We start from the raw sequence: 23,495 nt of genomic DNA, 5'->3' as shown, positions 1-23,495 counted from the left end.
GGTCTCTCAGATTTGTGGTTTGAAGGTGTAGTGTCCTGTAGGTAATTGTAGTGAGCTGTTTGGGCCTTCCTATATTGGTAAAATGAGTGAATGAAGACACCTGGTTAAATAGTTGGGTAGAAAATGAGATGTTCATCTCAGATTTAGGTTAAACCTTCTGCATTCTCAGGTTTTTTGCTTTGCAGCACTTTTTTTATTGTAACTAAGTTTGTGAGCTTTAGGCCTGATTTGGCATAAATGCTAAATAGGGTAAGCTACTTAGATAACAAATTTAAAAAATAATACAATTGCATTTTAATATTTATGAATATGTCAGAGTTTTTACATTTCTTTGGTCAATTAGGTTGCTTCTTCTGAATTTATTTTCTCTGTAAAGACTAGCTAAAATTACTGTACATTAGAAACAGAGGAGTTTTCCTTCAGATTATTTAAATTATGGAATCTCTTTAACATAGGGTGGGGTTTTTTCCTTTTTTCCTTAAAACTGAGACTTACCACAATTTAATAGAACCATGTCGGGTGAAATAAAGTAGTCCAAGCCATCCAACCCATTCTCCATTATACATAAGGTTAATTTATTGCTGTTCAGTAATGCAGAGTGTTGAGTAGAATGTTCATTTTAATGTATTTCATAACAAACTTTTACAGTAAAATAAAACCAAGGTAATTAATTCTGACAATTTCGGGGGATTCTTAAAAATCCACACCCATTTCAGTATCTTCACTAGTTTTCTATACATTTATTTGAGCAGACTAATATTGCTTTCCAGTTGCATTAGATTTTGTATGTATGTATGAGGAGCTTAGTTTACTTTCAGACAACCTCTGCTGTTTTAAAAGTTGGGGGTTTGTTTAATTGCTATTGCTAATTGACAGAAAAAGGATCTTGCTCCGTGAAGTCAGATTTTGATAATAGCTTCCTCTTACTTGTTGATTTCCTTGTTGTACCTGACTTTAGGTCTTTTTTTTTCTTGGTCTGAAGCTGAAAACTTACTTGCAATGCTAAGCTACTTCACCTTGCATTGGATACAAGTGTCCTGGAGCTCAGTAGTTCCCAAACCAGAGAAATAACTGCTGTTCCAAAATACTGTATGCAGAATGCCAGTAACCTGGCTTCATAGTAGTTCTACCAGCCACTTAATGGTAAGATGTGCAAGATTGTTTTTGAGGCTAGCCACAATTGTGGATGTAACAATTGAGGAGGCAGGCTAGAAGAAGTACCTGAAGGGAAGTTCTAGCCAGGTGGGGGCTGGTCTCTTCTCCCGGGCACTCAGCAATAGGACAAGGGGGGCATGGGCTCAAGCTCTGCCAGGGGAAATTTAAGTTGGATATCAGAAAAAAAATTCTTTCCAGAGAGAGTAATCAGGCATTGGAATGGCCTGCCCAGAGAGATGGTGGATTCACCATCCCTGGAGGTTTTTAAACTGAGATTGGACGTGGCACTGAGTGCCATGATCTGGTAAATGGACTGGAGTTGGACCAGGGGTTGGACTTGATGATCTCGGAGGTCTTTTCCAACCCAATCGATTCTATGAGTCTATGATTCTAAGGTAATAGTTACAATATTAATTCTTATAAAATTAAGGAATAATGATTATGTGGGTGTATGTATATGCTCAGGGAGATCAGTGAAAATAATCTGCAGAAATACAAAATTGACAAGAGGCTAGAGATAGTTTTCTGGAAGTAAATAGCATAATACTCTGAAAACTATCATGAAAGAACAAGAATGGAAATGGCTCAGACAGATGTTTTTTGAGTCAAGCTGATGGTTGAGAGCTTTCATTGAGCTTATGCACCTGAAAATCTTTACACCTTATCTTATTTTGCTACCTTCTCTTAATTGGGTTCTTAAACAAAAAAAAAATTGGTCTTTCGGTGTCAGAATCCTTGTTAGTTGTGTTGATTCCAAATGTAGCACTGAGATTGTTTCACTTTTTAAAAATACAGTTAAATATGATTCTCAGACAGGAATGTAACAGTATGTACTTCAATTTGTTTTAATTGAATTACATTCAGACTTGTCCTTTATTTAAATTCAACAAACACCATTCTTGGAATTAAGTCAATGACTTGACTGTCACTTCTGTGCTCAATAGAAGGTCAAAAGTCTTAGGAAAAATGTTTCTTCATGGACATCTGTTTCAGTAGTGTTACACTATTGATCTCTCATGCTTGTCTGTCGTGATACCTTTTTCCTTTTCTAAGAAATACATTTTTTGTCATAGTCGATTTGGAAATGATGCAGGAAGATCCGCATTGTTTGTAGCAGGTTAGAGAGGTTTGATTTTTCCAGCGTATTCTAAGAAAAGCAATGATCTGGTGGTTTGCATTGATGAAATGTATTTCATGTTTTGACCTTTTGAAACTTGTAATTACATTTATTCCCATGAATAAGCTTCATGAGAAAAAGCAGTGATTGCCAAAACTTAATTATAATTGGATGTGGGGGAGGGTGAAGGCTTGAAATTCTGAGGCTGATTTTCTTTCCTGATTTGTACCAAGGTAAATCATAGGTAATAAGGCATAACAGAGGAATAAAACCAGCTAAAATGGATCTGAAAATGAAAAAAACCCCAAACCTAATTTGTCACATTGTAGCCATGACTAGCAGAGAAAGTGCAAAGCTTTATTTCTTGCCAGCTTTTCTACCTGGCAGCCATGTACTCTGTTGAGACATGAAGTACTCTTGGTCAGTATGAAAAGGGGTGTGGTCTTACAAGTTGAGAAAATTCTTCAGAATTGCAGAATCTGTTACATGATACCATTTCTGACTGATGTTTGTCTAACCTGCTCTTAGAAATAAAACCCAGGAACAGAGAGCCTGTAGTCTTCACTGGAAATTGATTTTGATTCTTTATTGTTTTCCTACTCTCTAATTTAGTTTTCCTTTTGCTGCAGGTTAAACTCATTTGTGTTGATCTTATTCCAGGTGGATGTAGAGAACAGTGTGTTACTTTCATGCCTTTGGCAGCATTTTTGAATTTGATGGCAAATTTGAAGCTAGACAAAGCAGGCCCCTTTCTAGTGGCTTTATAGCAAATTTTATAAAAGATAAGCTGAAGAAATCAGTCTGTTTGTTATGGAAGTATCAATTAGCTCATCAAGATGGAAAGGAATCTAGTTACTGGAAATGCACTCCTTTTTAACTTAATTTCTGTGCACTACTTAGAAACCATATCTTGTATCTTAGCCATTGATGAACACTGATTTACCTCGTGAGTGAGTGTGTGTGTATATATATATGTATGTGTGTATATATATATCTATATCTCAAATGTGATTGCTGCAAAGTTCTGAGTATGAATTGTTTGTCCAGGCTATTTTGTAGATACATACCCATCATATTTATAGGAAGTGTAATTGGTAGAAAAGTAGAAATTTACTGAATTCCATTAATTTATTCATAGGATATAAGTTTTTTTATTCTAGTGTCTAGTAATCCGTTTGGTATGATTTCAGTCATTTTAGTGCAGATGTGTTGCTTAACTTTTGATTCAGTCTTGTTTTTTCCGTGTTTATTCTTTAAGCAGAATGTATTACATGGCAGGAATGTAGCATTGCAGAGTATCTGTCTTTAGATAGGGATTACAAGTGGGAGAAGTTCAAATCCACTTTCCTGCTGCCACCTATTATTTACATGTTGACTTTGAGAAACACATCAGCTGTTCAGCACGTGACTAGTGCATTTTTTTTTGCCTTTTTATGTTGCTATTTTGGACTACTTGCTCCAAAAGCTCATTTTTTCCAGTAAAAGCCTTTCCATGAATTCCAATCTAATTCTTGGATATAAATTGGCTGTTTTCTCATATTTCCTTTATCTGAAGTGCTTCCTTCATCTCCTGTAATAAATTAGATTTTCTATTCCCATGATCATTCTGCTAGCTCTGGTCTAATGGGAGTCCATTGTTCTTGAACTCAGATGATCAAGAGTGATCTGTTTTTCACATGAGGTCTCACAAAGCATTCTTTACTATTACTGCTATTTTCCTGTATCCTGGAAACATTAGACAATTCACTCTTATTTTCTATGCTCCTCCCTATTTTTTAGTTGAGGAAAAAATTTTATAATTATATTCTATGGTGGAATTGGTCACTGAATACATTCTCACAGTATTTCAGTTCTGCTTTAAAAAGAGATGTGTTTGACAGATAAAATGCCAAATAAATACATTTGTGATCAGCATTTATATATGCAGTTTTGCACCTGATACTTAAGAACTGTTTCCTAACAGTTGTGTGTAAATGTTTTGTTATATAGTCTCGTATATTTGCCTTTCACTAAAGCCATCAAAGAAAAATAATTTTTGCAGCTGCTGCTGAAAAGCAGACTTTATACACATCTGTTAAAGATGTTTGTTATTTCTTTATGAGATAGAAATGCTCCATCATTCTGAGACTTTAAAAATGTGTTAAACTCTCAGTATCACAAACTGAAAGTGATTTCAGAATGCTCTGCTCTGATTCATCTTAAGTAAAGGAAACTAATAGGTTTTTATGCTGTATTTGATGGCATGATAAAATAACTTTGGAAAATTCTGCTTCTCCACCTGATTTTGAGCTGTCTTGGTTATAATCCTAACAAACAGTGCACATTTGTATTTGATTCAAGGGAAAAGTGCATGAAGTGCATACTTTTCCCAGCCTTTTGAGTTCTCTTGCAAAAGAATTCTGTCTCCCTGGTAACGATTAAAACTGGGGAAATTGGTCTTTGTTGGAATCCCGTCCCCCACCCAAGCTCCAAAGTCTACCAACACTTGGCATTTACCCCTTTGCATCAATGCAGCATTCCCATGATCTGTTAGTTTTGTTCCTTTATGCAGGGATAACTTTGGAATAACAGCACAGCATAGCCTTTCCTCTGCTGTACTGCACCACTTAGAACACAATTTAGAAATTATTATCTCTGCAGAAAGGCCAGTGTGTGTCTTTCAATGTCCAAGTGTCTGCACAGGTACCAACTGCAGTGAGGTTTATGTAAGATGACCTTACTCCAGCTTTAGGTGTTACCTGCATTGTGTTTTGTATGGCACTTACTGCAGTGAATTGACTATAGCAAATTTAAGTGACATTTCTGTCCATTTCCCTGCTTTAATAGGACTGATTCAATTCTAGTTAAATATCTGCTAGGTTATGTCAGAAGAAATACATGTGTGTATAATATGTATGTATATGTGTGTGTCTGTGTGTATAAATTGAATACCTATGTGAGTGTATTGGTCTCAGTAATACTGTATACTGCCAGATAGAGATCAAGGGTCTGTACAACTTACATGTTTCGTTCCTAATCCATCATCTAGGATATAGGATCTCTTTCTCATGCAAGTTGATAAACCAAGGTAACTTTCATGGCCTTCACAAGCAGAGGAGGCTAACGTGGATTCTGAAACTGAGTAGCTTATTGAAATATGGTGTGCTTTATAAAGACCCCAGAAGAAATAGCTTTATTAAAGTTCAAACATATGCTTTTTTCTAGGATAGATGTTTGTCACCACTTCCCAGTCTGTCTTGAGGAAGGCAGCTGAAACATTGCTGCCACCTTGAGGTTGTTATCTTACGATTTACATTGTGAAACTTTTAACTTGCAAGTGTGATAGAGTTTAATATATTGACTCTGTTGTGTAAAAGTTAATTATTGGGAGTGTTCAGAGTGCATCAGTGAGCATTTCTGGCAGGTGTTAGCCCAAGACATGGCCAGGGATGGGAATGTCTTTAAAACACAGTGTTTGATCAAACCTTGTTCTCTATAGCAGCAAAAAAGCAATGGAGGAAGGACTATGGAGAGTGAGGACCTGCAGGAGGAGAAATATTGACAAGCAAGATTGTTCTTTTTTTACAACTCTGTACAAATTCCAACACGGACTAACGTGCATGCTGTTTGCATGGGTCCTGACTCTGTTCCTTGTTCTTTGAAAGTCCACTACAACCCAAATTCTTACAGAAAACTGGAAAAACCATTATGCCCAGTATATCACACTTCTTAAAATCAGACCTCCCCCGCCCCCAGTTTTGTGGGAGTATAAATTCAGAAAATCTGAAGAAGATAATAGTAAATGGAGTCCTTCTTTAAGAGCACTTAAAAGTTTATGTATTCAGGAGATAACAAATTCAAAGAACAGAAAAGTTTCTCAGCACCCCATCTGCTCCTGTGTTTATGGGAGATCTTGTTGCAGTTGAAACCAAAGAAGGCCTTGCCTTTGCATTCTCTGGTCTCTTTCCTACCTTCCTTCTTTTCCCTAATGGAAGAGATAATTCAGTGTAAGTATTTTCAGCTTTGTGGATTTATATTAAATTGAGATTTCCATCACAAGAGGAGAGACCCGGAGCAACTATTAAAAGTTAATTCACTAAATTACATTGTCTATTGTTTCAACCAAATCCAGCAATGGTGACATTGAAGGATTAGACTTGCTCAGCACAATGGAATGAAACAGGAATGCTGTTGAAAGTGGCATCATTGCATGAAATTACAAGTGTCCTTGCTTGATATTAAATTTGAGTAGCTGTCATATGCCTCTAGGGGTTTTTTGTGTTCTAGTATTCGTCATTATGATGATGATTATTATTATTATTTGTAACTGGCTATTGAAATTACTTCTTTTTATACCCTAAAAGAGTTCTGAAGTGTAGTTTTCCTGAGCAGTTTCAGAGCAGCAATGAACTAGTCATTGCCAACTTGCATCTGGCAGCTTGTCGTGCTGACACACCCTTAGTACAGCAGAGATGCATTTACAGAAGTTGGTACTTCATAGACCCTTAGCACATACTATGGAGAACTGAAATAGAAAATACAAATAATCTCTATCCTCCAAAAATAAAAACTTGAACTGGTTTTCCTGCCACATTTGTACCCTGATCTGATTCACTACCTGCTAGTATAAGCAATGGTTCTGTCACTGTGAGAAGGCCAGTACAGAGCAGGGGGGTGGTTAGTGATGGCTGAGGCAGCCTAAGCAGCATGGCTTATGCCTTGTTGCATTGATGGAATATATTACTAAGGAGCAGACCTGACCCATCTTTCATCTCTGTTGCGAGAATGACAGTTATCCTCAGAAAATCTCTCACAAGCCTAATACTCAATTAAAAATAGTCTTTTATTAGCATCTTGTCTGTTTCTTGTATGTTTTGTAGACTGCTTCTCTTGGTATTTTTTCCTCTTACACCTTGACTTCCTTTCTTCAGATTTTATCACATAATCTCCCTGCTAAAACTTTACTGAATGTGTTAAAAATGGTGTTTTTCCATTCTCCTTCCTGTGTGTTGGAAAGTGCTGTGATTTTTTTTTTATGGATGCAACTGCTGTCATTGCCTGTTTAGTTGGTCATAATCATCCTCCATCACTCTTGTTCCTTCCTTTGGAAACATTCAACTTCATGGAGACCCTAAATTTGCAATTGTAGAGTTGACTTCAAAAAAATTAGATACCTTTATTTTATGCTTTGCAAGTAACTAGTGTCTTTTCAATGTCCTGAAAAAGTAGGCTTTATTTTCTGGAATGCTCAGTGTTCAAACCACAGTTTGAGCAAATCTTCTGTTGCTAAAGGAATCTCAGTCCATTCCATTTGTATCCTTCTGCGATTGTAAATGTGTGTGACAAAATTTGTGCAGGAAAATGCTGCCCATGTGAAGGTGTTTGCATGTTATATACCTACTGTGTTTCTTTCAAGGGAGGGTACTCAACAAGAGAATTAGCTATTGCATTTTGATTGCTTGTTAGTTTAGGAAATTTGTATCCCAACTGTATGTTGTTATAAAAAAATGGATCTGATCTGCAAAAAGTAATTAATGTTAATTTTCTCATTTTGCGTGCTACAGTTTTTTTATGTCTCTCTGAAAACATTAGCTGAAACCCCGTTCTTTCCTTGGTGAATTTGAAAGGCAGTAACTGCAAGCATTACAACTGTACAAGCACAAAGTGTCCGGATTAGATAACTTGTGATATAAACACTGTACTATCATTTTTTTAAGGAACTTAGTAATTTTCAAATGTGTTAACGTACCTTTATATTGTCTTTACTTAATAATCTGTGTAAGCTTAATAGAAAACTGTATGTAAAGAAGCAATTCTAGTGTTTGATGGCAGGAATTTAATAACACCAAATGCTGTTGCTGATTATATTTCCAAAAGTATGAATATGAAAAATAAGTGTGAGATAAGCATAAAAAGCTAATGTCCTCTTCACTTTGTTTTATTACAGTCAGAGATTAGAAATGAAAGCACAAGTTGCAGATGCATTCATAGCAAAATTCCAGCTGACACCAGATGAAATGAACCTGCTTCGGGGCACGAAAGATGAGCCAATTACTGAGGTAGCTCAATGAACTTTAAAAGCTTTGCCCTGAACTAAAAATGCAGAAGTACTTCAGCAGAATTGTACACGAGATCTTATTTTCAGTTTGCAGTTTAATTCTTTATAGAAGAATGTACTTTTTAACAGAATGGTGAATTTCTGTTGAGTTTGAAATGTGTGATTAAAGATTCAAGTAAAGAGAAAGAAAATCAACATCAAATTCTAGTTTGTGTAAAGAGTTTAAGGGCAAACGATCTCTCGTGATTCTACACTTCAAAAAGACCTTTATGAAGTCTGAATTTTCAGTGAAGATTTTTTTAAAGCATCATCACACTCAAAGCAAATGAGAAGTTTGCAGCTGTTTAGTAATATGTAGTACTGCCCTTGCATGTGTGTGTACATTTTGCGTATGCATGTGTGTAGGTCTTCAGTCACTTGACACAGTATGAGCTGAGGCTTTCCCTCAGTGTTATTTGGTTGATGAATATATTAGGTGCTGATTCACTTTTAATCCAAAAGTGAAGAAAACAAGTCTTGGAGAATGTTTGTGGTTTCAATAAGAGGATAGATTGTTCTGCAGTAAAAGCAAACTGAATAGTGAGAGAATGGAATATACTTAAGAGTTGATTACTGTAGTTGCATGGAAACCTTCCCTTAAGTCTGTGCTACCTGCTGAGACATAGTATCTCAATTCCACAGGCATCATGTTTGCAGTTAAAAGGTTATTAAAGTCGTGGAACTGATAACCATAAACAGTGCTCATGAAAGGATAAACGGAATGTGTTAAATGATTGTGCCCTTGAGTAGCTGCTGTGTGCTTTTGTACCACTATTGCCATGAAAGAGCATTCAGGTTTCTAGAAAGCACATTGCAGGAACAGTGAAGTTTCCTGAAACAAACTGTTCAAATCACAGAGGATGTAACAAACAGTTGTATTGGAAGTAGTTAGGCTCCTCCTTGATGTTTGAAAGATCACTTGCTCACTAAAGCACGTTTGAAAGTTACTGGTTTACCATTTGCTTTTGAAACAGTAACAATGTAAGCTCTTTGGGCCTATATCAGTCACTTCTAGGGTTCTCTTTTTCATTCGCTGCTGCTGCTGAATTATTCAGGGGGAAGATTGTTCTGGAAAACCTTGGTCCAATCTATTGCAAATGCTTGATGTTTTTAAAGAAATTGTTACCCTATTTTATGAATACAACAAATATCAATCTGTAGTCATTGTACTTCATAGTGTTTCAGTTTGCTCTTAAGTTCCTAACGTTAATGGGAGACAATGATGTAATGCATGGTAGTGTTCAAAATCTCCCCAAAGTGTTAACTGACAAATGTGAAACACACATGTACTACATAAGACAGGTTAAAAATGTGTCTTTACTGCAATTTTTAAAATCCTAAGGCTCTTAAGGTGGAATAAAAGTCAGAGGTGTCAGAGACAGGGATCATTTGGAACAGAGACCTGCAAGGAACATAAATAAGGGATTGAAATCAGGAGTATAAAGTTCTAGAGATTTGAATGAGAAGTTACTGCTTTTAAACACTGCTCTAATTTTATTTTTAAATTTCTTTAGGATTTTTTCAAGGCTTTAGGACGAGTAAAGCAAATTCACGATGATGTCAAGATTCTCCTCCGGACAAATCAGCAAAGGGCAGGGTGAGTGCTACTTAAATGAGTGCAAGATAACTTACAGTTAAAAGCAGAAGTTAAAGCAAGGTCTTGTGCTTTACTTCATGTACAGAGTATTTAGCAAAAAAACCCCAAATAATAACATTTTAAAATCTTCATAATTTTAATAATGGTGTGTTTTATTTGATTTGCCTGTGCCTTTGCTACCTAAAATAGTATTTGCAAATAAACCTTATTTTGCCTTGTAGCTTGGAAATTATGGAACAGATGGCTTTACTGCAAGAGACGTCTTATGAACGACTTTACAGATGGACTCAAAGTAGGACTAAGAATGTTTTTATCTTTATGAATACTATTATGATGATTCCTTTAGTTCTTTCATGTAGATTCAACTTAGCAAAAATCCTTTCCAAGATACATTGGCATTTTGGTTTCCTTCTTATTGAAAGGTTTGATATGACCCAAATAATTAATTGGAGATTCTCTTCTGTTTTGGGCCAATCTCATCACTATAAAAGCACATTTATTTTTATTTTTAGTAGATGATTTGCCACACATAGCAGTTACTAGAGTTTGATAGTGCACGGAAATTGTTAATTTTATTGGATTTCATTTCCATGAAGGTTACAGGGAGGTTGTTGTCTTTGACAGTTTGGTAGTAAGATCTAGTTTAGTGGAAGGAGTGGCATATTACTTCTAGATAAGAAAAAAAAAAGGAGACATCTTTTGTCAGGATGCTCTTTTGAATGATAGTAGGCAATTATTTTTGCTTGTGTACTCTATCTAGGCATCTGTGTTCAGTGTAGCATCCTGATAGCATAAAATGTAGATGCTTTTTTATTAGTTGTCTCTTCTCCAAAGACATTGACAGTAAGATTTTCAGAAAAAAATAAATAAAAAATGGTGCACTGTGATTTTTATATTCATTAGGTGTTCTTCAGAGGATGCTGAAACCTCAAATAATAGTTGTGGTTTCACCCTATTGAAAAGTCGTAATTTTTATGCCAGTGTTGGATTTACTTTGTATGATTTCCACATTCTTGCATGGAATGTACAAGATTATATAGTTAATGTGGTAAAAGAAAAAAAAACAAACAACAAAACAAACCCACAGCTTACTTAAATACTTGCTCTCTATTTTCTTAGTAGTTTACCTGGAATGTGGTAAACAGTTCTAAAGGAGTCCAACTGAATTGTGATGGTTGAATGATTCAGCATTTGCATGTGGGCACAAAAAATACTAAGCTTCCTTTTAATCATTATTATTGTTGAAATCTGTGATGGACGTGCATTTTACAGTACTGCTTGCGGGGGAATTTAATTATATTAACACTAACCCAGGTAGCATATTCTGATAGCTTCAATTCAAAATCAAAAGCCTCTGAGATTTTGACCAATTTGTTGTTTTAGAGGTTGTTGTAAAATGCCTTACAGTGTAAAGAATATGTTTTATCTGTGTTGATATTTTATAGATGAATGTAGGACATTGACACAAGAATCATGTGACATTTCTCCAGTTCTCTCTCAAGCCATGGAAGCCTTACAAGATAGACCAGTCCTGTACAAGTAAGTAAATGTTTACAATTACCTTTAACAGAAATAGTGTTTTGAGGTTATAAAATTTAAAGATAGGCATGAATTACGGTGCAAGGCTGGTGTCACTTTACTGCTGTGTCAAATTTAAAAAAAACCCCAGATACATAAAAATAGAAAAAATTGTATTTCAAGTGCTTTAAATTTTAGAGGCCTTTTTGACATAATTATGGTACAGTAAATGTCACTGGCTTTTTTCCAACTTACTGGTTTCTCATTAAAGTAAAATGTCAGACTGTTTTTATTTTAATCTAAATGAATTGTGAATTTCTTCTGCACTCATTTTAGGGGTTTTCTGAAGTAAAAAACTCTGTCCGAAGCATGTGATTATGTCATTTAAATTCCCGAAGTAAAAAAATTGTTACCGGCTAATTAGCTCATAGTGAAGTGCCTCTGGTAGTAAGAATGTCTTCCATTATGAGTTGTTCAGTAATCTAATAAAAACTGCTACATATAGACCTCTAAAGCATAGGGGTACTTCTATATCATTTGTATCTATATCTATGTCCGTATCATCTATATATCTATATCTGTAAAATACTACTATTCTTACTCAGAATTTGCTGAAGGGATTTTATTAAGTGTGGTACTTAGTAGAGACAACCACGAGGTGGCACTGTAGGAATTGTTTTTATTGAGTGACCATACCTGAAGAAGTACTTTGCTTCTTAGGGGTTTTGTTTGTTTGTTTGTTTTTAATGCCCTCATCACATTTTGCAACGATTGCAAATTAATTTCAGCCACAGTATCCAGGACAGCAGAGCACTAGGCAGCCTTTCAAAGGATACCGTTGTCTTAAAGAGTGTCAGATGTGTGAAGGTGTAGGTACTGACTCTGCAAATTTCCATGGAGCTCCTCACAGGAAAAATGCATAGCAGAAGTGGACCTTAAACATTCTGTCAGTATGAGAGAAAGCACAGATCTTGATATGCTCAGTCAGCTCTGCTGGTTAATGTGAGGGATAAGTGGTGTCACTCACCCTCCCCAGCTGTTGGATGTGGTCCCTAGTTGAAGATTGCATTTTTTCTTCCACACTCTCTTTTATAGCTGCAAAAAATCCGTCACAACTGTGTTCACAACGTTTTATGGGATTCTTCTTAGCAAATAGTTTTATTTTGTATAACAAATATTTGGTTGAATTATGATACTTTGAAACTTCATAAAGTCATTGTTTTGCTTTCTTGACATTTATGGGAAAGAAACCCATCTTGTATGTAAATCCACAGCTGGCCAATTTAAAATGGATCTAGGATTTATTTTTCTTCTGACACTTTTCTCACAACAGCAGTAGTATTGCAATGGTAGAACTTGGTAGGTAAGACCTTCATTTTGCCAAAAAGGCAAAAGTAAACTGGAGAAGATGCAGGCACATCTCTCTCATTGTAAATTATTACGCTTAACTGCTTGCTAAAGCAGTAGTATCACAATTGCAGTACTGATGTTTTACATTTTAAATCTCAAGATTTAGTTTATTCCCTTCCAAAATTTTTTCTGTACCTGTAAGGAGCTAACAAGCTACTGAGTTCAAAATGTAAAAATTAAGTCTCAGAAGAAAGAATTTGATGGGGTTTTTTTGTTGTATGCATGTAAACACTGCTGTGTGAACTTAACACTTTTTCTCCAAATCACTGCATCTGATAAAGGTTGTCATTCAACTGGATGAAACTGAGTAAGATGGAGAAGGGCAAGAATTTAGAAACAAATCAGCAAATTCATGTTTTCTTAGATTGACTTATGTCTTGTTAACTAAAAGTGTCAGAAGGAATGAACCATGGATGGACATTTGGGAACTGCAGTCAGGAGGTGTTTGAAATAAACATTTCAGTTTGGTTTTCACTTCCTGGCTCTAACACAAAAAGTGCTTCATAGAGACATGGTGATATATCTCAAAGCAATGTTCCTTTTCTATCATCCACTCAGGTTTGCAAGGTCTTTTTTTACCTCTACCTCTTTCTTTAGTGATCATTACTGTTTTTTTTAAATTTGAAGCTGGGTTGAAAAGAATCCAAGTGTTGTTTTCTTTCCTGAACATGAGTGTGTGTAATAACATAGAAGTAAATACTGTGTTCCAGTGTAAATAATAGTTATTACTGAATTTTTTAAGATGCAGGATTTTGTAATGGTTATACCCTGTTCTCCTGAGAGCAAAAGGAAAATTAGCAGTTTCCTTTTTAAAACAAAATTATCATTATTAAGGGCTGTTTTCAAAACTAATAGCAATATCACAAAATTTGTTCCACTGCTCTGTTTTTAATGACCTATTGTATAGCTGTTCATTTGAGAGGGGAAAAAAAGCTTAGCTGATTTCTACAGGCATTTGAGATTTTTCACTGCAATACCGCTCCTCCTGAATGGTGGGCAGCTGTCAAATCCCAGATCTCTTCCACTTTTAATTGCTGTTTTTTTGTAAGTAGTAGTTTATTAAACTTTTTTCATTGTGCTTTTTTTAATTTGCTGTAGGTATTTACTCTCTGAATTAACAAGTATAGTGTATATCAAAAAAGGTTTAAACAGACATTTCTAGAATTTTCATTATGCTTCCCTCCCCTCCCCCCCCTTCCAAATAATAACATATTTTAAAAAGAAAGTTCCCTTGGACTTTTTATAGCACAGTAGGAATCTAATTGAACTTAATGTTAAAGAGTTTTGTAACAGTATATTATATTGTTCTATATTTTGTTCTCCACCTCTGTTAAATGTGAATGCAGTACTTACTTGTAGCTTCAGTCAGTGAATAACTTATTATTATTATTGTTTTATCTATGTTCATCTGCTGAGTGTCATTGGTAAGGGACATCAGGCTTGCTCTTTGACGTTTTTCAGTTATATTGGAAAAGGAAACTGTAGTATTTATTTTGTTTTTTTCTTTTGTAATTTACATGTATTGTTTAAAATGCTTAAATTAATTTTTGAAAAAGTAGAAATATTCTATGGCTTGTAGAAATCCTGCTCCTAAGTAAATGTAACAGGAATGTTAACAGTGTTCATTTCTCATCCTTTACTTGCTGTCTTGCTTCAATGCCAGCAGGAAGGTAGCCTGCTCCAGAAATGAGCCATGTGTAGTTTTTTGGTACCTCCTCTACCACCAGCAGGCCATGTGAGATTATGCACTCGGGGCTGTAATTGCTCAGCCATTAAATATCCAGCTAAGACTCATTTGACTGAAATCAATGAACGATCATCAAATGAAAATAACATTTTTTGCTACTGATCATGGGGTAGCCTAGAAGAAGGAAGAAGCCTTGGGTTTGCAGTGCAGTAAATCACTGCTTGTCAGTCAGCTGTACCATATGCAAACAGGAGTCCCAAATCTGTCAAAGCTGCTTAGGTGTGGACAAAAATGGAAAAAGTTTTTATTATTTTTTTATTTATTTGTGTGGGGCAAGGGAATGAAGGGGTCAAGGTAAAGTTCTCTTCAGTATCTGTTTAGAGGAGTCAAGAAAATCAGATGATTTTGAATGTTTTATAGTAGAAGCATTGCTGCAAGATTTCTGGAACTTTAAAAACAGTTACTCGTATTAGCTGGAAAATTGAGCTAATCAGCTGAGGTGAGGTGAGCTGTTTTTTCTTAACCCATTTTCCTATTTCAATAACAGATACACCTTGGATGAGTTTGGGACAGCTAGAAGGAGTGCTGTGGTCCGTGGCTTTATAGATGCTCTTACTAGAGGAGGTCTGGGAGGTACTCCCCGCCCTATTGAAATGCACTCTCATGATCCTCTGAGGTACAGTACTAACAAGTATATGAAGTAGGTTTTATTTTTGCCTGTTGCCATTTTGAGTCAATGACAGTATAAACCACTGATTTACACAGAAATTTCTGTCTTTTTGTAGGTATGTAGGAGACATGCTGGCCTGGTTGCATCAAGCTACAGCTTCTGAAAAAGAACACCTAGAAGCTATGTTAAAGCTTGTAACTATTCAAGGTAGTACTCATTTTAAAACATAAACTGGGAAGTAATAGAAAGCAAGTCAGTGATAAGTCAGAAAGTGTGGTTCATTTCTTAGTCTGGGCTTCAGTTACAAGTCTGAGCTTAAGTTTTCCTGAAAATAATCTCAGAATAGCTGCTGGTTGCATTCTTCTAAAAGAAGGTCTGCAACAAAGAAGAGTATTTCAAAATGCTCTTTTTTGTTTTACTGTGTTTATAATAATAGTTTCACTCTAACTTTTCAGAGGGATATTTTAGGGTGTAGTTGAGTGCAAAAATTGTTTGTAATGTATACATATCTCCTTGAAAAGATTGTCACTGCTTAATGTTATGTTGAGGGTTTCCATTGTGCCATGGCCTTTTGCTTAGTAATTTTTTTTAAGTATCGTTTCTTGTTCCTATAGGTCTCTTCCTTCTAGGCTACAAGTAAAATGGAATTTTCATCTGTCATATAACATCATGACAGGTTTGCGGAGGTCAAAGTAGACTGCTCATAGATATGTGAAACTTTTTAATATCAAAGCTCTCCTTCAGTAACAAAACTGCAGATTCTCATGCTCAGTCTTCAGCCCTCTTGTTTTCTTTCAAGTAGGTTGGACCTATGCTTGAAGGACCTTTTATACAGTAGAAGGTTTAGTATGATTTTCAGACAAAGACATTTTTAAGAAGTTAAGCATGGGTGCGTAGTTGTAACAAACTCGTTGTAACAACTTACATTTAATCTGCATCTGGTGAGCTCTTGAGACTGTATGTCTCAATCCTTGTCTGGGATTTACAGTGGGTATGTATTTTGATTTTTCTTGCTGATGTAAGTATTGGTTTGCTTTCCTAATTAATGGTATGTGGGAAAGGAGGCTGTTTAGGAACTGTTGTAACTCAAACTGGAGGAATGCTGTTGTTTTTTGACTACAGTTACAGTGTACTATAGAAGTGAATTTAATGTTGTTTGCTGACAGTATCTCAGGGAGACAGGAAAGCAGGCCTCATGATGGTTTTATGGTAGAGAAAAAGACATGGGAATTCTTTGTAGATGACGAATCATGCTTCTGCTGTAACTGGGGAGTCCTTCAGGAAAAGCTGGCCCCATGGAGCATTATACTGTGCCTGATTCTGCTGGGGATTGAGCTACTGCTGCTGTACCACCCTGCACTTTGTTCTGAAATTCTCCCACCTCTTTGTGTAGAGCTTTGTTTAACTATTGAGTTCCTTGACCTTCTGTCAGGATGTCAGGCCGAGATGCCATGACCATGTGATTAGATCTATTTAGAGCATATCGGCCACAGAACAAGGTGCTGGATAATACAGAGAATATAAATGTTTAGGGGGAAAATTTTCAACAACATATCATCTGGCCAAAACTTTTTTCCCAAGAGATCGGTGCAAACACAAGAGTCAATATTTCTGTGTGAAGGAAAAGTACATTTTTCTAAGCTCTACAGGAATGAGTTTGCTATCACTGTTGTACAATTTTCAGGAAATGTAAACAGTGATTCTACTTTCCTGCTGGGAAGCTACAAAGCTTGGGAGGTGCTGTCTGTAACTATTCCTCTGCATCTTTGGGAAAATTTTTTGATGACAAGGATAGTGATGGAAGATCTCTAAGATAAAACTACTTAATAGGATACCACTGGATTTAACAAGAACTATTAATGGGCAGTGCAGCCAGAAGTACCTTGCAATTATATGCTTTTTATAAATACAATCCCGAGTTGGTAGTGGCTAATCAGTGAGTGCAGCATCTGTGGTACTGAGAGGTTCAAGTTGAAGGCCTGTTGTGTAGCCTTCAGGCATATGGCTGCAGAGGCTCTGGAAGAAATAGAGTTAATTTCACTTAGACATTTAAAAAGTGTACATCTTGTTTATTTGCAGTTATAGATAATGACAGAGATTTGCACCTCCAGAGGGCAAATCTTCCCAACAAAATTTAAGATATAATGCAAGCATTTCTGGAGGCTTTTATCACAAACTGGAATTTTTTTTCTGTCCCTATGGAGGGAGACCGAGATACTACCGTAGATTAGACACTTACCTGGTGGTCTGAAGTTAGGTCAGCCAAATGTTTTCACTTTCATTTCAACTTTATCTTTTTGCAGATGGAACCCCTTCTATTATTTTAGCTCAGGTGTGTCTGTTCTGAGTTAAGATTTCTGTTTGAATTCTCCTGTAAGCTCTGTAATTTCAGGACTATGGACAGTGTGGTAAACCACAGCTACACAAAAATATAGCTATTGGTGTGATAGAGGTAGATTTGGTTCCACTGGAAGAAAAGTTGTGTGAATAACACATTTTTTTGAGAAATGTTCCCATCCCAGTTTTTACTTTAAAATGACCTAACTATGTAGCCCATAATCAAAGTATTCAAGAGTAGCTTTTAAAAAGTTTTAAAATGTTAAGCTTCCAAATATTAACTGTTTGAAATTAATCTGACCAAAAATGCCATTAAAATTTTAAGCACTGAAAACGCATTCAGCAAAGTTTTAACTATTTTGCTGGACAAGGATAAAGCATCTGGTTCTCTTCTTTGGAGCCTAGGTATTCTGAGAGCAGGAGAATTCCAGTCTTACAGAGATCTGGTACTTGAAAGGAAGGGAGAATTGCAGGCATTTTAAGAGATGCAGTAGAAACCCATTTTTCATGGAGTTACAGGAACCCAGATGGAGAACAGAAGCTAAATGAAGTCCAAGAAAGATTTCTCCTTTTATAGGATACCCAGAGAAAGCTTATATATATGGTGTAGCAAGCAATCAGAAGCATATCTTCAGTTATGAGCTGTTTTCTAAAAGTTATTTTGGGCATCTAAGAATTGTTTATTCTGTAGTTCTTTTGTGTCAAACTTGTACCAGTTATATAACCCATTCTACTGGAAGATTTCACTGCTTTCGGAATCCAAATATTCTAATTGGATATTAAAATATATGCGAAGGCACAAGCATGTGGTATATCAAGATTGTTATTCCATGTCCTTTGGTATTCGAACTTGTATATTTTTTGAGTTAAAATTTCATACCCAACAACTTGTTTTTAAGTCAATCTGGTCTAGATACACTATTGCAAATATGTGCTAGGTGCTTGTTATGTTGATGAACAGTAGAAATGTGACTGTTCCTTCTAAAAAATGTGTAAATTGTTAGGGGATATGTGACAGCTAGCCATTACATAGGAGAGCATGCATGTTGTGGTTTGTAATCTTGCTTTCTGCCTTGATAACAGTACCCAATAATATTAACATACTTCATCTTACCAATTTAGTATGTTGAAATTTGTAGAGCCACCACACTGAATTAAGTTACTACTGCTTATGTGGCTTTTCACATAGCTTGGTGTAAAGAGGCATTGGCACAGATCTCATCTTTCATTATTTTTGCTCTCAGAGGTAATCTCTTTTAGCCTGAAAGCAAAATACAGCTTCAGGTCACCTGATTTCTGTCACATGTCACAGTCAGTTTGTTTACTTTCATTGCATGGGTCCCATCTGAAGATGAACTCCTGTTGACACGTTTTAAATTAGAATTAAAGTATTGCTTTCTCCATAAATCTGTTCTGAGTTGTTACTGAAGTGAGAGCTTGAAGATCTGTTGCTTTCAGTTTGATTGATTTATGACAGTACTGGTTGCCATGCAACAATTCATCTCTGTTTCATGATAAGACAGGGCAATATTCTCCTTTGTATATAGTTCTGTGAAAGATGAGTTTCAATTGCTGCTGGGGAAGAAGCATTTGCTAATGCTGAAACACACAGCAGTGTGAAAGGTACATGTCACTTAATTTGTATCAATGCCATGAGAATGTCAGTACCCAACACTGACAGACCTTTCAAAATGGTATATGTTGTTGCTCCTCGAGCATCTCACTGGCCTGCTTGGGTTTGTTTTTTTTTCCTTTCTAATTTAATTTCATGAAGTGCTAATATTGAGCCTTACTGTGACAGCTTCTTGCTAGATCGTTTATTCTTCCCCTTGTTGCTTCTCCCTCCCTCCCTTTCCCTTGCTGCTTCTCCCTCAAATCCCCAGGCACTATATTGCACTGGCAAGCAATTGCATAGCAAAAGGTAATGACTCCAGGACTCTTTTGTCATGCAGCTATTTCTTAATGGCTAGATTTGAAGTGCAGTGGAGGTGTGAACTAGTCCTGTGGAGAAAAGAACATACAGTTCATAAGGCTTTTTTCTGGAGGAGTACCTCCTACGTTTGTTTATTTATTTTATAGTCTTGAAGAAAAGAGAATCTCATTTGCATAATCTTAGCATGTGTTTGCATTAACTATAGGTGTGGAAGAAAATATTCAAGAAGTAGTTGGGCACATCACAGAAGGTGTCTGCAGGCCTCTAAAGGTGAAGTATTTTGCTTTCCTTAGCGTTCTAAATATAAAAGCTCTTCTCTCATGTTCTTTCAGAACTTGTGTCCCCATCTCTTCAATATGTTTTCATTGCTCTTGGTTGAGAGTTGGATTCTCAGCTTCTGGAGGGTTTTATGACTCTCAAAGATTCCTTAGTTCATACATACCTGGTTTATAATAGTTGGATAGTGAGAGACACTAGGATACTAAATTTGAGTCTTGATTTTGATTTATTTTTCTGAGATTTGGGAGTGCTTATGTACAAAAAATCTAGCTTTGGGATAAGTGTATAGGAGCTTTGGGATAAATATATGGGAAAGGTAGTAGTTGGTCAAATGAAAAATCGATTTAATTTACTACCTGTTTTTTCGTAGTGATCATTTACATATGCTTAGGGAAGAGTGTATAGGTTATGCAGTTTTGTCACGATACTGATGTAGGATAGTTTCCTTGCCTGTTTGTGACTATGCTAAGGACTTACCAGCCATAACTTCTGTCTTTATATTTAATAGACCTCAATAGATTTTTATTTTTTTGCACGAATTGATTAAAAATGTTGGCATTCACAACATATATCCTACAGCACGGAAGTGAAAAGTTTCTAGTCTGTGTGAAAAGTCAACTCCTTTTGTGGTTTTGGGGTTTTTTTATTGAATAACTCCAGCTCTTGTATTTAAAAGAGACCATAAATAATTGTTTCTTAATTACCATCTTTATGTGACCTGCTTTTTTCTATTTTTTTGTCTCATCCCTCTATTATTGTCCTTTTTTTCAAGGTACAGCCTTTGTAAGTTTAGGAGATGCATTTGATAGAAATCATTAATGATGATTCATCAAATGATTGACTGACTTATTGGATGCGCTTCACATAAGCACTAAATTAATTGAGGTGATGAAGCTGATACCAATAATTGCCTGTATAAATCCAAATGCTTTGTAAATAAAATCTACTGTACTAAATACTATTACAATAAATTTCTGTTAGGATGCTGTATCTGTAACAACTATGTCCAGGTGACAGATACTTAGTCTCCAATGTGAACAGGTAGTTTCTGGATAACATATGTAATTTTCTGATAGGAAAAAGATAAGGTCTGGATAGAGTTAAAAATCAAAAAGGTGCCATTTAAAGTGTCACAGGATCACAGAAGGGATGAGCTTGGCAGGGACCTCTGGAGGTCACTTCTCATCCAATCTCCCTGCACAAGTCCAGCAGCCTAGAGCTGGTTGCCCAGGACTGTGTTTGGATGACTTTTGAATACTTCCAAGAATAGTTTCCATAGGCTCACTGGGCAACTTATGCTAATGCTCAGTCACCTGCACAGTGGGAAAAAAAAGTGTTTCCTGATGTTTGGACAGAACCTCCTGTGTTTCAGTTTTCTGTCTGTTGCCATAGATCATCCTTCACAGCCTTTAGTTTTTGACATGTCAGAAAACACCTATATTTGTTTCATCACCCTCTGCTGATGTTTGCAAATCTATTACTTTGATTTCTGTTAATGCTGAAGTACAGAATAGTTCAATAAAATCCTAGTCATAGAATTTCCACAAGCACTTTAAAATACTTAGATAATTATGTAGCATTTTCCTACTAGCTTATGCCCTTCCATGTGAATGTACAATATGATACAGGCTCTTTATTTTTGAAGAAGGGTTATGCTTATATGCAGTATAAATTGATCACATTTCTTCCTGATATTTGATTTGTGTTCTAGGGATCCAAGTGAATCTTGAATACTCCTAGTGGTAGATCTTACCAGAGGCCTCTCCTTTCAGATGGAATTAGAAGAATCCTAAAAAACTTTTAAATTAAACTCATCTTTTCGGTAACACTTAAGATGAGTTCAAAACAAAATGGTTTTGGTGCCTTACACAGACTTCAGATAGTCTTCTCTAGTCAGCTCACAAAAGGATGCATTGGATGAAGAAATTGTAAGAACTCTTAAGTCCAGGGCTTCCCTGAACACTTCAGGTTGAGTCACTTTCAAGTTTTGGTTCTCCAGTGCAGTGAAGACTGCTTTATGGGAACCAGCAGTTCTTCTTTTCTTGCTTTATTTTTTTTAATTCTTATTTTCGTTTCATGACCCTAAAATCTTATGTTTTTTCCTTTCCTTCTGCCTCTTCTTTTTCTATATCTTAATTTTTTTCTTTATTTTTAGCTATTGCTATTTTTTAGTCAGTATTTTGGTCTTCTTTTTCCCCTGCCTGGCTTACTCTTTTTTGCTGTGCAACTAGAATATACTCAGTATCCGTGCCCAAATGACCTTTTAGGTAACATATACATCTTTGGATATACAAATAAGTGGAAGAGCAAAGTTCACCTGTGTGTTGAAATAAACTTTGTGCATTAACCACTGCAAGTAAGTATTAAAGTATTATTTGTTTTAGGCCTGTGAATTAGATGAAATGGGAGAGGATTGAGAAAGCATAATCTTAGTTGGTTCTCCTGCAGCTGTCTCTGACAAGAAGGCACTGCAGCACATTGTGTTCCATTAAACAGCAAATAACTTGGGAGAGTGAGTGCTGGCTGCTGATTTGTGTGTAGCCCTTTCAAACATCTGCACTTGGGAGAACAGTGCAGATAAGTCACTGTCTATTCAGCTTCCCAGATGCACCAAAATTGACCCTGGAGCAGCCTTTGGTGAGGGGGCTGAGACTGTGCGTACCATGGAGACAAGACATCAGCTGTCCAAATCAGCACTGTTTTGGGTAGTGTAGCCAGTATTTCCTGGTTGAGATAAGCAGTCAGCATAGCTGATCACTAGTTATAAATTCATCTAACTAAAGGCTGGCAGGAGATACATGCACTCCCCTTTAACTGAAGAAGAGATTCTTCCAGGTGAAATTTTGATTTTTGCATAAAATACCTAATACTTTGGTGTCCGAATTTCTGCATGACATGAGCAAACTACTGTTTTAGTTTAGTGATTTTGCAGCATTGCTGCAGTTCTTGCTGTTCAGTCCTGTCAAGAATTCCAGTGTGTACTGGATCCATCAAATGGTGTCATTATTTTTAAATTTTCAACAACAAGTTGCAGCAGAAATTTGTAGGGAAAACCAAGATTTTTGAAGGCTTTTTGGGTTTGTGGGGTTTTTTAAAGAATGCATACACCTGCTTGTTTTCTGCCCAGATGCTTGGCAACTCAGAAGCACTTTGGTTCAAGTTGAATGTCAAGTTAACTGGATATTCTCTTTTAAAATTTATTTAAGGTTTAATTTATTTTTCAAAAATTGTACATATATTGCAGGAGGTTAGCTTTTTAAATTTATGACTTGAAGGGTGCTTGTATTTGTTCATGCTGCAGGTTAGAATTGAGCAGGTGATTGTTGCTGAGCCAGGAGCAGTTTTACTCTACAAGATTTCTAATCTTCTCAAGTTCTACCACCATACAATCAGGTATGCAAAATTACAAAGAGTGGTAACAATGCCTTTTTTCATGAATTGTATATGTAAAGATGCTAAAAGGAGTACTTTCGTGACTTAGTTTTTGCTCTGTACTGTAACAAGTACTATCAGGGAAAAAGATGCAAGATATCAAGCAGATACCATTTACCTGTTGTCATTCCTCGTTTCATATCAAATCTGCTTTGGAATATAGCATCAATTTGTCAGAGAAACTTGCTTTTTAGGTGAAATACCATATGAAATTCCAACAAGCCATATGCTGAACTGCCTATGTAAATCAGTGCTGTAGCCTTAAGAACTAATTAATGAAATCA

At 36.0% G+C, this 23,495-nt stretch overlaps 1 protein-coding gene across 3 annotated transcripts in view; it reads left to right on the top strand.

Annotated features, from left to right (window-relative positions):
* The window catches only part of COG6 (component of oligomeric golgi complex 6), a 53,466-nt gene that overhangs the window by 7,044 nt on the left and 22,927 nt on the right, over positions 1-23,495 (top strand). For all 3 annotated transcript variants that reach the window (XM_071552217.1, XM_071552208.1, XM_071552227.1), the window contains exons 5-12: positions 8,199-8,310; positions 9,863-9,945; positions 10,167-10,237; positions 11,391-11,484; positions 15,108-15,236; positions 15,346-15,437; positions 19,706-19,770; positions 23,081-23,172. In XM_071552217.1, coding sequence (XP_071408318.1) covers positions 8,199-8,310; positions 9,863-9,945; positions 10,167-10,237; positions 11,391-11,484; positions 15,108-15,236; positions 15,346-15,437; positions 19,706-19,770; positions 23,081-23,172 — 738 coding nt within the window. The remainder of the gene's footprint in view (positions 1-8,198; positions 8,311-9,862; positions 9,946-10,166; positions 10,238-11,390; positions 11,485-15,107; positions 15,237-15,345; positions 15,438-19,705; positions 19,771-23,080; positions 23,173-23,495) is intronic.

Source organism: Pithys albifrons, chromosome 1 (genome assembly GCF_047495875.1).
Source record: "Pithys albifrons albifrons isolate INPA30051 chromosome 1, PitAlb_v1, whole genome shotgun sequence".
Lineage (NCBI taxonomy): Eukaryota > Metazoa > Chordata > Aves > Passeriformes > Thamnophilidae > Pithys > Pithys albifrons.
The sequence above is the reverse complement of the archived record's forward strand: the minus strand, read 5'-3'. Positions and strand labels throughout refer to the sequence as shown.